At 51.4% G+C, this 16,234-nt stretch overlaps 1 protein-coding gene across 2 annotated transcripts in view; it reads left to right on the top strand.

The window, feature by feature from the left end:
• DPP9 (dipeptidyl peptidase 9) overlaps window positions 1-15,324 on the top strand; it is a 49,480-nt gene extending 34,156 nt beyond the window's left edge. For both annotated transcript variants that reach the window (XM_082206308.1, XM_082206307.1), the window contains 6 exons: window positions 1,663-1,808; window positions 3,383-3,529; window positions 6,213-6,365; window positions 8,221-8,363; window positions 11,903-12,014; window positions 13,751-15,324. In XM_082206308.1, coding sequence (XP_082062434.1) covers window positions 1,663-1,808; window positions 3,383-3,529; window positions 6,213-6,365; window positions 8,221-8,363; window positions 11,903-12,014; window positions 13,751-13,843 — 794 coding nt within the window. In that variant the 3' untranslated portion in view covers window positions 13,844-15,324. The remainder of the gene's footprint in view (window positions 1-1,662; window positions 1,809-3,382; window positions 3,530-6,212; window positions 6,366-8,220; window positions 8,364-11,902; window positions 12,015-13,750) is intronic.
• Window positions 15,325-16,234: the final 910 nt, after the last annotated feature.

The raw sequence follows: 16,234 nt of genomic DNA, 5'->3' as shown, positions 1-16,234 counted from the left end.
TGGCTCCTGGAAGCTATAAGCAGGCGACAGTGGCCACAATCCTGGAATGGCTTTGACTGGCCGACTGAACCAGGCGAGGGGAGCTGATGGGTCTCTCTTTTTTTTAATAAAATATTTATTAAAGTTTCACAAATTATACAGACAAACACAACAATACAAACAAACACAAACAAAAAAAAGAACAAGTATAATTTCAAACCCTTATTTTCTTATAACTTACTTCTCCGACCTCCTCATACCTCCCCTTTCTGCATTCCAATTTCAATTTTTAATTCAGCAAATCCTCACCCTTAAATTTATCTAATTTTTAACCTTTCTTTTCTTTTAACTTAATCCTTACAACTGTAATCCAGTTATTTTCTAAACCAGCATCATTCTAACATTCAAGGAGCTGATGGGTCTCAAACCCTCACTGAGTTAGGGACTTCTGTGTGCGAAGATAGGCTCCAGCGGATGGAGTGGATGAGACCAAGAGTGGCTCCAGTTCTCAAGAGGGCGGTTTCTGCCTGTGCCATAGAAGGAAGTGAGGGGCAGGTGGGGCTTGTGGGAAGAGAGCCCCTCCAGGAGAAGGAAAACTCTGATCCTAAACATCCACTGCACTTGCCCCTGTACTCATTTGTGAGAAAGGCTGTGGGAGTAAATCTGGAGGGAAAATCTACCCGCTGCCTCGCAGGGAGAAGAAAAGGCGAAAGAGGAAACCCCGCACAAATCTGGGCGGCGCCTTGTACGCCTCCTTTTTGGCAACTCCTGCAACCAAGCTGGTGCCGAAACATTTTGCTCTGCTTTCCTTTGGACCACTTCAGCAAGGCCGGGGTGGTGGTTCTTGTCGTCCGGGCAGTCCAGGACCTCCAGACACGCTGCCCAGGCTTATGGCCCAGGGTGCTGCTCACACAGCGGCTGGACTTCACCCCCAGAGGCGCACTCCATTGTCTCACAGCGAAGCTGCGTTAAGTTCTTTGGGACATGGCATGGAGTCAGAGTTTGGCCCAAAGCTGGACCCCTCCCAAGCCTGCCCTTCCCATTTCACTTTTGAGTGGCCTTTTCTGTGAAATAAAAGGTAAAGGGACCCCTGACCGTTAGGTCCAGTCGTGGCCGACTCTGGGGTTGCGGCGCTCATCTCGCTTTATTGGCCGAGGGAGCCGGCGTACAGCTTCCGGGTCATGTGGCCGGCATGACTATGCCACTTCTGGCGAACCAGCGCCGCGCACGTAAACGTCGTTTACCTTCCCGCCGGAGTGGTACCTATTTATCTACTTGCACTTTGACGTGCTTTCGAACTGCTAGGTTGGCAGGAGCAGGGACCCAGCAACGGGAGCTCACCCTATCCCAGGGATTCAAACCGCCAACCTTCTGATCGGCAAGTCCTAGGCTCAGTGGTTTAACCCACAGTGCCACCCGCGTCCCTTTTCTGTGTAATAGAGAGAACAATTGCCACCACTGTGGCTTGGAGACCCAGTAAAATCACTCTCATGGGGTACCCTGGGTGGTTTGTATTTTCTCCACTGCAGAACACAGAATTTGATTTTTCCGTTATTAGTATTGCCATTATTTTTTTTAAAAAAAATGCATTTATGCAATCAAAATGAGTGTGTGGCAAGATTCCATGAACAGTGCCTCACCCATATCTTGGGTGACTCTTCTCTCCCCTTGGCTTTTCTGCAGGCTGCCCCACTGATTACATCCCCCCGGAGATCTTCCACTTCCGCACACAGTCGGACGTCGAGTTGTATGGGATGGTGTACAAACCTCACGACCTCCAGCCTGGGAAGAAGCATCCCACTGTGCTTTTTGTCTACGGAGGGCCTCAGGTAGGCTGGCTGCAGAGTTGGAGCACCTCTGGGTTATTTGTGGGGCATAGGAATTCGTTCATTCCCCCCTCCCAATATAGTCTGGCCCCCCACATGGTCTGAGGGTCAGTGGACCGGCCCCCTGCTGAAAAAGTTTGCTGACCTCTGGTAGTCTCAACCTCCTGCAGTGCAGTTGTTCCATACAAACCTGCAACCTTGGCGTTGTCAGAACCATGCTCTAGCCCAGGGGTCTGCAACCCGCGGCTCCGGAGCCGCATGTGGCTCTTTTACACCCTTGCCGCGGCTCCGGGGCGGATACTAGCGAGGGGAGCATTGTGCGCCCCGACACTCCCCACTGTGGCGGGCGCTGTACTGGCTGTGACGTCGCATGGGGGCGGTGCGTGCGTTAGTCACGCACCGTCCCGACGTCACCTTCCCGCCCGCCCACCCGCTACATTGTAAGGGGCATGCACGCTGGTCACTGCATTGAAAGGGGGCATGTACGCTGGTCACTGTTTTGAAGGGGAGTGACACACACACACAAAAAGGCAACTTGTTAATTTAACGTTCATTTCTATGAGGAGGAGTAATTCTGAGGGGTCCAACAAAGAAATAATTTAAAAAAGGGACAAAAAAGTTATGTTCATAATGACGAGTTTTGCGGCTCCCAGGTTTTTTTTCCTTCGGAAACGGGTCCAAGTGGCTCTTTTTGTCTTAAAGGTTGCAGACCCCTGCTCTAACCAACTGAGCTATCCAGCTATCCCTTGGGGACCAGTAGCTGGGAACGCTTAAGTGGGGATGGCGCTGTGGCTTTACGTGACCTGCTTGGGGCCATCTAGCTGTGGCTACTGCGTCAACCGCAATGCCCCGACGAGACAGCCCTTTAACCAGATCAAGGCTCTCAGTGATGCACTGTGGGCAGGGTGGAAGGAAAAGCGGGGTGGCACTCCTGGCACTCACAAATGCAGCCCTGGAATGATGAGCATGAGTCGTGATCAGAGGTGTTTTGTTGGTAAACTAGCCGCCTCTGGAGAGGCTGGCTCCTCTCCCAGGCTCCCAGAGCTGGTTACCGGTGACCTCCCTGGCTGCAATCCCCGCAAGTCCAGGATAGGTCTCAATAGGTGACATCTCCCAGCGTGGGAAAATGCACACCCTCTCCCTCTTTGCTTCCCAGCAGGGAAAGGAGATAGCCAGAAATCTGTTTACATATCTTTATTTCTGACTTTGCAGCACTACAGAAAATGTGTCCGATCACTTCAGTTTCCATCCAGCAAGTGACAAAGACATCCTGTACATACGCAAGAGGAAGGTCTCAAATTACACACTGGACACAGACTCACAAAGCCTGTGAACTTCCGGGAATTTACTTTCCCACAGCTAGCCAGATCACATGATGTCATTTTTTTTAAAAAAAGATATTTATTAAAGTTTCAACATATTACAAAAATAAGCAAAAAAAGAAAGAAGAAATAAAGAAAAAAAATAAAAAATACAAGATAAAAACACGATGTCAACAAGCTGACTGTCTGCAGCTGCGATGTTCTCATATCGTAACAGTTTTCCCCACCCCTTTCCTAACTTTCCCCACCTCCCAGGTCCAGCTAGTGAATAACTCCTTCAAAGGCATCAAGTATCTGAGGCTCAACACGCTCGCTTCTCTCGGCTATGCCGTGGTGGTGATAGACGGCCGGGGGTCATGCCAGAGAGGCCTTAAATTTGAGGGAGCCCTGAAGAACCAGATGGTAAGTCCTCAGTTTGCCTTGTACGCGAGAAAACCATTACGAAGCAATAAGCACCTGGGGGTTTGGGGTGACACACCGCTTCACATACCTAAAAAGTAATAGGGATTACTGAAAACACTGTTGGATATGCCAAAAGGAGGCAGGAATTATTATTTTTTTGTCTACAGTGGCACCTCCGGTCAAGTACCGTATTTTTCGCTCTATAAGACGCACCGGACCACAAGACGCATCTAGATTTTGGAGGAGGAAAATGAGGGGGGAAAAATCTGAATCTCAGAAGCCAGAACAGCAAGAGGGATCGTTGCGCAGCGAAAGCAGTGATCCCTCTTGCTGTTCTGGCTTCTGGGATAGCTGCGCAGCCTGCATTTGCTCCATAAGACGCACACACATTTCCCCTTACTTTTTAGGAGGGAAAAAGCGAGTCTTATAGAGCAAAAAATACAGTACTTAATTCGTTCCGGAGGTCCGTTCTTAACCTGAAACTGTTCTTAACCTGAAGCACCACTTTAGCTAATGGGGCCTCCAGCTGCCGCCGCGCCGCCGGAGCACGATTTCTGTTCTCATCCTGAAGCAAAGTTCTTAACCTGAAGCACTATTTCTGGGTTAGCGGAGTCTGTAACCTGAAGCGTACATAACCTGAGGTACCACTGTATATGTATAGTGGAGGTGTGTGATCTAGCAGAAGCTAGGAAATAGGAAAAAAAATAATTGATGCAGTGAAAGTCCATTGTTGTGTTTCTGCATAGGAAAGGCCGCTCACCACAAATCATTAATTTCATATATGTTAATAATGGTCGGGACGCGGGTGGCGCTGTGGGTAAAAGCCTCAGCGCCTAGGGCTTGCCGATCGAAAGGTCGGCAGTTCGAATCCCCGCGGCGGGGTGCGCTCCCGTCGTTCGGTCCCAGCGCCTGCCAACCTAGCAGTTCGAAAGCACCCCCGGGTGCAAGTAGATAAATAGGGACCGCTTACCAGCGGGAAGGTAAACGCCGTTCCGTGTGCTGCGCTGGCTCGCCAGATGCAGCTTTGTCACGCTGGCCACGTGACCCGGAAGTGTCTCCGGACAGCGCTGGCCCCCGGCCAATAGATGTGAGATGGGCGCACAAACCCCAGAGTCTGTCAAGACTGGCCCGCTCGGGCAGGGGTACCTTTACCTTTACCTTTAATAATGGTCACGTGTGAAGGCAAAATTCTGTGCTTGTGGCCACTATGTGAAAGACGTGATTCACTTCCTGTCAATCTGCCCTTTATACGGTGAGAGAGATTTCTAACAAGCCTTGTTGACATATGGAAGCAGGAATGCCCTGGTAGAAATGGTTAATTTTCTTCTGAGCGACACTAATGGCCTTTGTGGCACATAAAGTGCCCCTCTTTGCACTTGCCGTGAAAACAATTAGTGAAGGGAGAGTTAGAAAAATACTGCTGCGAATTGTTTTGGCAACTCAGAGGTTTAATTAGAAGTCAGATTTTTTCCCCCTTCCTGGTTCTTCTGTCAGTGCTTCCCAAACTTTTTCAAGCCCTTGCCCCCTTGGATCCATAAACTCATCCCCTATGCCCCCTACCCTATAAAAAAAAGCATTATTCAGAACTGCGGTTTGTAGAACCCATGAAGGAAGGTAATAACACTCAAAACAGTAACAATTTATTGCATGTTTATTCAGCATCCAATTAGAAGCCTTTAGTTTAATTCAGCAAAACCGAAGAACCTGATTCAGTGATGCCAGCTTTTCAAAGTCTGAGGGTCATTAATACCTCTTGTGCCTCCTTGCCCCCCTTGCTCCCCCCCAGTAATGCCAATGCCCCCCCACTTTTTAACCACTGCTTTATGTTATTGATGTTACATTATAATGTACCTAAATCAGGGGTGTCCAAACTTTTTTCAAAGAGGGCCAGATTTGATGAAGTGAAGGGCCGTGAGGGTTGAGGTCACTGAGTTTTTTTAGGGTTGAAGTTGTTGAGGTTTTTTTTTAGGATTTTATCCCAGGAAATAAACTGCCATAGGGGACGGATTAGGCCCCTAAATTGGGACATGCCTGACCTAAATGCAATGAATGAATGAATGAATTTACAGAGCATGACTGGAGTGCGTAAATGAGCCAGCTATCCCCAAATGAGCAGGTAGCTCTCATGTCCCTCCTTCGCCCACAACTGTCAACCGTCCCTTATTTGGTGGGAAAGTCCCTTATCCCATCGCTGTGTCCTGCTGCTGTCCCTTATTGATGATGTCCCTTAAATTTCCCGGGTTTCAAAGGAAGCAGCTCCTCTCCCTCCCTCCCTGCCAGCCAGGAAGGAGGGAGGCTCCAACAGTGTTGCTTGGCTGCATTGCTCATCCAATAAGGAGTCTAAGAACGACTGGGGGGTGGAGCTTGCATGCCTCGTGCCAATCAAATCGGCTGCATTGCCTGGGGACTCGCCTTTGCTCAGCGCTTCCCAGCGGAGAGGGGACGGTGGTTTCCCTTGCTGCATCCCCTTTGCCGGGTTGCTGCGCTGTGGGAACCACCGCTTGAGGCTTTGTTTGGCTGCTGGCTGGGCTTTCTGCCTTTGGCCTGGAGGGGCTCAGAATTGGAACATACCTGTGCCCAGTAAATCCCTTATTTTGTCTGCTGATCCCTTATTTTTGAGGCTGCTGGTCCCTTATTTTCGAATCTGTAAGTTGACAGCTATGCCTTTGTCACCCGCTTCCAGGGCCAGGTGGAGATCGAGGACCAGGTGGAAGGCTTGCATTACGTAGCGGAGAAATACGGGTTCGTCGACCTCAACCGCGTCGCCATCCACGGCTGGTCTTACGGGGGCTTCCTCTCCCTCATGGGACTCATCTGCAAACCTCACATCTTCAAGGCAAGTTTGGAGTTTGCTGCTGTCTGTACCAGGCAGGGGGGCAGCCAATACGTTGCACTCCAGAGACAGTCGCCCTGCAACTCCCCACCGTCCCTGCCAGTCGCTAGGTAGCCTGTGGGGAAGCCTGTGTCTTTTGGAATCCCTGCTCCCATCAGGGAGGATGGGGGAGTATCAACATCTGGAGAGCCAGGGGTTCCCTCTCTTTGCTGAAGGTAGAGTGAAGACTCGGACCCAAATGATCTGCTCCCAGCTCTGCAGGGGAGTAGATCTCACTGTATGCTCAACTCCTTTTGCCCGGCGCCACCCTGAGTTTTTAAAAATAAAGAAGCCAACCTTGTGTGATTCCACGAGATCACAGAAAGCCTGCCAACAAAAAAAGCAACAGCCCGGGAGTCTGCACAGGACTTGTCTTCTTGTGAAATAAAGCTGTATGTATGCAGAGATACGCTCTCCCGATGGAGACTCGCTTGGTGCCTTCATTACAAATCTTTAGGCACTTGGTGGTCCTGTAAAAGAATTAAGGAATATTGGGAAACTATATATAATGAAATGAAGAAGATGCTTTAAAAAGCTTTCCCCAAATCACCTGAGATTTTCCTCTTGGGGATGGTAACCTTTAAAGCCCTATACGGCCTAGGACCCTCGTACCTACGGGACCGCCTCTCCTGGTATGTCCCACAGAGGAACTTACGGTCTTCAAACAAAAACATCCTGAAGGTCCCAGGCCACAGAGAGGTTAGGCTGGCCTCAACTAGAGCCAGGGCTTTTTCGGCTGTGGCTCCAATTGGTGGAACGCTCTGTTACAAGAGACTAGGGCCCTGCAGGACTTGACATCTTTCCGCAGGGCCTGCAAGACAGCTGTTCCGCCAAGCCTTTGGCCAGGGCACAGCCTGACCCCCTCCTTTGGCAATCTTCACAGAACTTTAGCCTAATGGTTGCCATCAATTTGATTTGAATTAATTTTATAATGAAATGATTTTAGAATGTTGTACTATTTTATTGTTGTTAGACGCCCTGAGCCCGGCTTTGGCTGGGGAGGGCGGGATATAAACAAAATTTATTATTATTATTATTATTATTAACAATAGAGGTCCCAAAAAAAACCCAGAATTTGACTACTATATGCCTGTGCTGCAGTCACAAAGGAAGATTAAAATGTTTGAATATGCTGAACTGGCTGGTCTGACGAACAGGATAAGAGAAAACGAAAATAAGGAATATAAGGAGGAATGTATAGCGTCTATTGACTATTTCAAAAACCGGTATAGACAGATGCATAGCTTAGCAGGTCTTGTGCAAATCCAGCAGAGTTGAAGTAGAGTTTTTAAGAGATAACAAATGGGATGATTAAAAAGATGTGGATTACGCGGAGTAGTAGAAAAGCTAAGGAACCAGGAAAAGGGTGGAAGGGAAGTCATGTGGTACGTATATACATGCTGTATTTGGTATGAAGTTGTAAGAGCGGAAGGGGGGAGGGTTAAATTTGCAATCTGTTCCTGTTTTTGAAAATGCAAAGAAAAAATTAAAAAAGCAAACAAATTGTTAGGCACCAGCTGAAAACATTTCCCCCAGGCCTTTGGCTGATTCAGTGATCTGTGGCCTTTTAAACAGGGCTGCTGCTGGTGGTGGTATAGATTCATTTTGTTATGGCGATACGTATTCTGTTATTTCGTAATATAAACCACCCTGTGATTCTCGGATCTTTATATAAAACCAATAAATTGTGCAAGTTGCGGAATGAATTTTGCAGGTTGCAGAATCTGGCTTCCTCAGGCAACTTAATGCGGGTGTGTGTGTGTGTGTGTGGATTTCCTGTCAGCCCTGAGCATAACGACAGCCTTCAATATCCCTCCAGGTTGCTATCGCAGGGGCCCCCGTCACGGTCTGGATGGCGTACGATACTGGATACACCGAACGGTACATGGATGTCCCAGAGAACAACCAGCAGGGCTACGAAGCAGGCTCTGTGGCGCTACATGTAGAGAAACTCCCCAATGAGTAAGGGTTATAAGAATAATTTATTATATATACCCCATGCATCTGGCTGGGCTTCCCCAGCCACTCTGGGCAGCTTCCAACAGAATATTAAAATACAGTAATACATCAGACATTAAAAGCTTCCCTAAACAGCCTTCAGATGTCTTCTAAAAGTCAGATAGTTGTTTATTTCCTTGACATCTGATGGGAGGGCGTCCCACAGAGTGGGTGCCACCACCGAAAAGGCCCTCTGCCTGGTTCCCTGTAACTTGGCTTCTGACAGCGAGGGAACCGCCAGAAGGCCCTCGGAGCTGGATCTCAGTGTCTGGGCTGAATGATTGGGGTGGAGACGCTCCTTCAGGTCTACTGGACCGAGGCCATTTAGGGCTTTCAAGGTCAGCACCAACACTTTGAATTGTGCTCAGAAACGTACCGGGAGCCAGTGTAGGTCTTTCAAGGCCGGTGTTATGTGGTCTCTGTTATGTGGTCTCCCAGTCACCAGTCTAGCTGCCACATTCTGGATTACTTGGGTTGTGGGGCAGCGGTGCTGGTGGGCGGCGGGGGCAGAGCGGGGTGTGTTGTCCCAGCAGCCTGGTCCCATCTAGCACAGACTTCCCCTGAGAGGGGAAGCAGCAGTCGGCCGTGCAGTTTCATATGTTCTGGAGGGATCAGAGGGATGTCGCCAAGGTCGGCGAGGCATCTTAGGGGGCCTTAAATGCAATGTGCGAGTACTAGAGAAATACATGCTCTCTCGACATTCCTCAGGTGGAAATAGGGACGTTATATTCTACATCAGTAATAGAGCAGAGCAGGGGTGTCCAGCAGGTCGATCGGGAGGTGGGCTCGTTTTCCTTTGCTGTGGCACAAGAGCATTTGGCCCTGGCCGCTTGAGCCGTCCTCCATCTCAGCATAATCGCTGTAACAGAAGACGGAGTTTTCACTGTGAGGCAGATTGTTTTCTTAGTGATACAGTGGTACCCCGCAAGACGAATGCCTCGCAAGACGGAAAACCCGCAAGACGAAAGGGTTTTATGTTTCGGAGGCACTTCGCAAGACGAATTTCCCTATGGGCTTGCTTCGCAAGACGAAAGCCCATAGGGAAATCTCCGGGGACCTGTTTTAAATTGCTGGCGGTCGGGAGCAAAGACTTTCGCCCACAGCCGGCCTTCAGAAGAGGTCCTGGACCTCTTCTGAAGGCCGGCGGGGGGCAAAAGTCTTTTCTCCCCCCGCCTGCCTTCCCGGGACAGCGGAGACTTCTCCGCTGCCCCGGGCGATCTTAAAATGCTGGCGGGCGGGAGCGAAGCGTTCGCAGCCGACCCCCAGCATTTTAAAATCTCCCCGGGACAGCAGAGAAGTCCCGCCCCGCTCGGGATGGGCGCAGAGCTGTCTGCCGTGCCGGGATCAGCGCAGCTCTGCGCGGCCATCGGGAGCCGGGGGCGAAGCCCGCCCCGCTCCAGATGGCCGCGCAAAGCTGTCTGCCTTCCGGGGACTGCAGGCACATCTGCGCCGCCATCCCAAGCGGGGCGCTAAGTCCCGCCCCGCTCTGGATGCCAGCGCAGAGCTGTCTGCCGTCCGGGGACTGCAGGCACATCTGCGCCGCCATCCCAAGCGGGGCGCTAAGTCCCGCCCCACTCGGGATGCCGGCGCAGAGCTGTCTGCCCTGCCGGGACTGCCATCCCGAGCGGGGCAGGAGCCTCCATAGGCGCACGTCACCGCTCCAGCCGGGGGAGGGTTGCAGGGGGCTGCTTTAGCCCCGCGCGCGCTCTCCCAGCTGGAGAGGTGACGTGCGTCTATGGAGGCTCCTGCCATAGGCGCGCGTCACCTCTCCAGCCGGGGGAGGGTCGCAGGGGGCTGCTTTAGCCCCGCGCGCGCTCTCCCAGCTGGAGAGGTGACGTGCGTCTATGGAGGCTCCTGCCATAGGCGCGTGTCACCTCTCCAGCCGGGGGAGGGTCGCAAGGGGCTGGGGGGAGATAGCGATCTCCCTGCAGCCCCTTGCTGCAAAAGACGTCGGGGGAAGCGGGGAAGCGAAGCTATCTCCCCCCAGCCCCTTGCTTCAGAAGAGGTCCGGGGGAAGCGGGAAGCGAAGTGCTTCGCTTCCCCGCTTCCCCCGGACGTCTTTTGCAGCTGTTCCGAAGTGGGGAGGGGGGCGGGGACACCTGCCCCAGCCGCCCCACTTTGGAAAGCTGTTCCGAAGTGGGGAGGGGGGCGGGGACAGCTGCCCCAGCCGCCCCACTTCGGAAAGCTGTTCCGAAGTGGGGAGGGGGGGCGGGGACACCTTCTGAAGGCGGGCAGGGGGCGAAAGTCTTTGTCCCCCCTGCCTGCCTTCCCAGGGGCTTTTAAATCGCCCCGGACAGCGGAGAAGTCCTCCGCTGTCCGGGGCGATTTTAAAATGCTGCCCGCCAGCATTTTAAGATCGCCCCGGACAGCGGAGAAGTCCTCCGCTGTCCCAGGTTTTTTTTAAAATGCTGGGGGTGGGAAGAAAAGCCCTTGTCCCCCCCCCCCAGCCTTCAGAAGAGGTCCAGACTGTCCCCGGACCTGGTCTGAAGGCGGTTTCCCTAGGAACGCATTAATTGATTTTCAATGCATTCCTATGGGAAACCGTGCATCGCAAGACGAAAAAACCGCAAGACGAATAGACTTGCGGAACGAATTAATTTCGTCTTGCGAGGCACCACTGTATTTGGTGAGCGACTTTTCTGCTTTACTCCATTTTCCTCCCCCTAGACAACTTTGAGTTGAACTCTCCCCCCAAAATGGGACTTCCCTCCCTAAAAAAAGCTCAACAACTTTGACTTGAAACCCCCCCGTTTTGTATTATGTGAGTGGATTGCAGTCTCTTGGGAGTTGGATGCCCCTGTAGTAAAGGTAAAGGGACCGCTGACCTTTAGGTTCAGTCGTTGCCGACTCTGGGGTTGCGGCGCTCATCTCGCTTTACTGGCCAAGGGAGCCGGCGTACAACTTCCGGGTCATGTGGCCAGCATGACTAAGCCGCTTCTGCGAAACCAGAGCAGCGCACGGAAACGCCGTTTACCTTCCCGCCAGAGTCGTACCTAGTTATCTACTTGCACTTTGACGTGCTTTCGAACTGCTAGGTTGGCAGGAGCAGGGATCGAGCAACGGGAGCTCACCCCGTCATGGGGATTCGAACCACCAACCTTCTGATCGGCAAGCCCTAGGCTCTGTGGTTTAACCCACAGCGCCACCCGTGTCCCTGTAGTAGAGTGTATCTATTTTCATCTGAGGAATATTGGACTGTATGGGAAAGAATTCCAGACTTCTTCTGGGCTGCCACGTCAACCGCTTGTCTGGGGAATTTTGGGAAAGCTGGAGAGTTTGGGGATTGATTTTTATTTTTTAATAGCGGTGGGTGGGGTGAGGTGGATCGCCTGAAGTGGGGCAAGGGCTCAAAAAAGCACGGCATGATTTTTGCCTGCTGGTCACTTTGTGTCCCTGGTCATTGAACGCCCAAGTGGTCCAAACTCCTCTCTGCCATGAACAGCCGCAAACACTGGTGCCCAGCTTGGCTCTCACGTTTGGCACTTTCCTTGCCTTCCTTCTAGGCCCAATCGCCTGCTGATCCTCCATGGATTTCTGGATGAAAACGTGCACTTTTTCCACACCAATTTCCTGATCTCCCAGCTGATCCGAGCTGGGAAACCTTATCAACTACAGGTGGGTCGAGCTAGCTGTAGCCTTATTAGACTTTACCGACTGGTGGGGTCTGCGTTGCTCCCGGGAGGGAGGAAGGAAGTCAAATGACACCAAGGTTGGGTCAGAGAAAGAGTTTATTCTGCTCTCCGGATAGCAGAAGGCACTTGCGTGGTCAGTCCACAGCAAGTCCAAAGAAATGAGAAATTTCATGCAGTATATATATATCCTCCAGGCACCCTCTCCCCCCTTCCCCAGGAATCCAACCACGTCAGCTTATACACGCAGGTTTACATCACAGATGTTCCTGCTCCATTACTCTTAACCATAAAAGAGTGTTCCTCTTCCTGTACTCTTGACCATAAAAGGGTGTTCCTGTTCCTATACTCTTATCTTGGAGCAAGAGGTCACCAACTCCTGGCGCTGTTCCCGGGTGGTTGACAAGGTCTGTGCCTCAGTGTAAGATAACACCCAGATGCGTCATCCCTGCTCCACTTTGGAACGGACAAGGCCATTCATTAGGTGTCACAGACTGATAAAGGAGAGAGCTTTGAGCACTTGTTTATACAGCTGGGTTTTGGCTCAAGAGCTCAAGTTAAAGCATTTTAGAAATGCTCCCTTGAATTTGGGGCCCGTTTCAGACTGACTGCCCAGTAATGTTTTAGGTTTTGGAAACCCATTCCTTCATTTCCTGATCTCCCAGCTGATTCGAGCTGGGAAACCTTATCAACTACAGGTGGGTCGAGCTGGCGAACTATCCAGCCCATCCCTTTCCTCTGGTGCTGGGCTTCAGGTGGGGTCATTCTCTCCTGGCCTGGCAGGGTTGCTTTGAATAAAGGGTGGGAGGAGGGTGGAGATGTGGGCAAGGCGGGGCACTCTTTGCCCCCTTGAGCTCCTCAATAATAATCATCATAATAATTTTTTCTTCATACCCCGCCCTTCCCGGTTCAAAAACCAGGCTCAGGGTGGCTAACAACAAATTTAAAACACTTTAAAACACTTAATTATGAAAGCAGCGTAACATACAGTATAAAAACATGAATAACAATAAAAATCAAAAATCAATTAGATAATCCCCAGGGCTAGCTGGCTGAATTGGTCCTACTTGGGCCAGCGAGGAGGCCAGGGCAGAATTAGCTGTGGGGTCTCAGAGCGGGTGATCTTCATAAAAGGGGAGGGAAGAGAAGAGAAAGGAATAAAAGATCAGGCTGAATTCAGATTAAAGGCCAGGTGGAATAGCTCTGTCTTACAGGCCTGACGGAAGGAGGTTAAATCCTGCAGGGCTCTGGTCTCCTGGGACAGAGCATTCCGCCAGGTCGGAGCCATCACTGAAAAGGCCCTGGCCCTGGGGGAGGATAATCTGACTTCCTTAGGGCCCTAATCGGTGGAAATTGTGGGCTCGTCGTGCAAACGCTTGCCTAACGGGACAATTTTCTATGGAATGCACTGTGTTTGGTGAACGAGACCTGGCGTGTGTTTCCAGTTTAGCAAAATCTGGGCTTCAAGGTCAGCAGGGCTGCCAGGTAGTGATGTGCTGGTGGATTTGCTGGCCTCCCTCCCGGGTTCTCCAAGTTGCACAGAATTTCCTCTTTGAGGAACAATTCCTGCATTGCAACCCTACAATGCTGTGATTATATGTGCTTTCTCCACGAGGCCCGGTGAATGTGTGCAACTCACAATGACCACTCAACCTACATTTTGCCTAATGAGGTCTGGAAGCTTCTCATCTCTTCCTGTCCCCCCCCCCTTCTTGTGTGCAGATCTACCCCAACGAGCGACACAGTATTCGCTGCCCTGAGTCTGGGGAGCACTACGAAATCACGCTGCTGCACTTTCTTCAAGAATACCTCTGAGGACAGGGCTGGGGGAGGGGGAACGGCACGGTGTGGGGCGTGGACAGGGGCTGCTGTCTCCCTGCCCACCCGCAACTCGACGTAGACGCTGAAGACTCGCTCCTCCTCTGGCCTCCTTTTTTTGCCCCAACCTCTCCCCGCACCCTCCAGCAGCCTCCCGATACCCAGAGCACTGGTCCGTGTTGCCCTCCCTGAGCCCTGAATTCACGAGGGGCACTGAGACCCCTCACCCCCTGCCCAACTGGATTGGCACTGCTCTGCCTTGTCCCTCCAGCTGCTCTTTTAAAGTTTTCCTTCTCTCTCTCTCTCTCTCTCTCTCTCTCTCTCTCTCTCTCTCTCTCTCCCCAGGACCCCTTCTCTGTTTTGCTGCTACTTTTTGGGCCGGGAATAAAAGTCAAGCGCTCCCCTGCCCTCGTGTCCCGCCCCCTACATCTCCAGTACTGTCTTGTGTCCCTCTTAAACTCTCCCCCTCCTCTCCTCTCCTTTCCTCTCCCCACTGAGTCCTGCGAGAGAGCTTTTCTGGGGCTCGGAAACAGACCAGCGCTTGGTGCTGTGCTGCCAAGATGTGGGCGGCGGGGTGGTGGTGGTAGGGGGGTGGGGGGTTGACGATGCCTCTGTCTTTGGTGCTGTGGCTTCCTGGCTGTGTCCTGTGGCAAATTCAGGCTCTCGGAAGGATTTGGGCAGGTGTTTGTGTGTTTGGGCTCCCCACTTAGAAGGCTTTGCTGTTTTGACTTCTCTCTCCGTAACCCTTGCGTCATTCCCCCGTCTCAAACACACTCTTCTTTCCCCTAAGGCAACCGTGTCCAGAAACTGCAGTCACTTCTGGATGGAAAAAAGGGGGGTTCTAGGGGTTTTTTTGCAGCCAGATTTATTTATGCAAATACGGCTCCCTCTGTCCACTCTCTCTGGCTTTATAGGCACTGCCCCCCATCTCGCCAACCCTTCGTCTCCGCCTCCCAAGCCCTGAGCTTCCAGCCCCACAGGCGTGCTCAGTTCTCTGCGGGTCAGCGACTGTATCCCCCCACCCATCCCCTCTTCTAGCAACACCTCTTGCCCGTTGGTCCTCCTCCTCCCTCTGCCCCACGACCCACCTCCTCTGGTCTTAGGGCATCCCCGCAACACAGCCTGAACCGCGGTTTGGGGTGGTTTATAAAGAAAGGCGGGGGCGCCCGTGTGCCAGGCTTCGCCGCAACTTACGCCTCGTGGGAAGAAACACCCCCCCCTCGCCTGCTTGCTCACACCCTCTGGGCTCTCCCCCCCCCCCAAAACACACATTCTTGCCTCTCAGGGGTGGGGCAGAATTTCAAGCGAGGAGAAACTTGCCTAAAACGAAACGAAAAACCCACGAACCACAAACGACTTGCCCCCGAAGTATCTTTAAGTGCGTATTATGAAAAGAAAATATTTTTATGGATTCTTATTCTTTTATAATTATGAGGTGTAACATGTAGTTACTCATTAAAATATTGGAAATTGGCGCAGCGCTTCTCTCCCGGCGTGGTTTTGTTTTTCCTCCGCTGTTGGCCGCAGGCAAAGTGGAGTATGGGGTGTGCATGTTTGGAAGCGCATGCCAGCTTGCCAGTGCCATTTCTGGCTTTTGAACACTGCGTTTCTTTCTCTGGGGCATAGAAACATTGCAAGCCGCCCCATACGAAGCCAGGCCATTGCTCCATCTAGCGCAGTGGTGTTAGGGAAAAATCTGGGTGTGAGGCTGCTCAATCACCCAGCTCGTCGGGCAGAGCCCGCGGGTCCCTGCAGAATAAAGGAAGGATTCCAGCCAACCGGAGCAAATAGCTGTAGACCAAAGTTGATTGCGCAATAGGTTCAAAGAGCAAATTTGAACCCCGAGGATGGGGTGACAAAGACTTTCAAAACTTTCCTACCATATCCCAGAATACAGTTCGTACAGCATCATTGCTGCATCACTGACATGTCACGAAAGGGGGGGGGGGTTAACCTTGGCAAACATGTCCAGACAAGTCCTTGGTACAAGATTAGCATAAGCAGACATGGCAGGGCAAGACTCAGGTATAAGATTAGCATAGACAAATATGTCTTAAGTACCCATCACCCAAAAGTACAATAGAAGTTCCTTTTTTCATGTCTGGAGCCTGAGGCGAGTCAGGTGATGAGATTTGGCTTCCTTTGGCTAACAATGAGCCCAGCAATTGTCACCTCTGGGCACTTCCTGGAGTCCTTTTTCAAGGGGGAAATAGCTTTGGAATGGAGGAAACTGGCAAAGGAGATGATTTTATATTATTTTTTTAAAGCTAGGTAACTTCCCTGAGCTGTCAAGTTGAAAGGACACATTCAGGCATAATATTTGTAATATTTAACTTTAAAGAGGTGCCCCCCCCAGTGGTGTCTGCACTGACTGGCAGAAGCTCTCCA

This window comes from Podarcis vaucheri, assembly GCF_965113315.1.
Source record: "Podarcis vaucheri genome assembly, chromosome: 18".
NCBI classification, from domain to species: domain Eukaryota; kingdom Metazoa; phylum Chordata; class Lepidosauria; order Squamata; family Lacertidae; genus Podarcis; species Podarcis vaucheri.
Note: the sequence above shows the minus strand (reverse complement) of the source record. Positions and strands in the feature narration are given on the sequence as shown.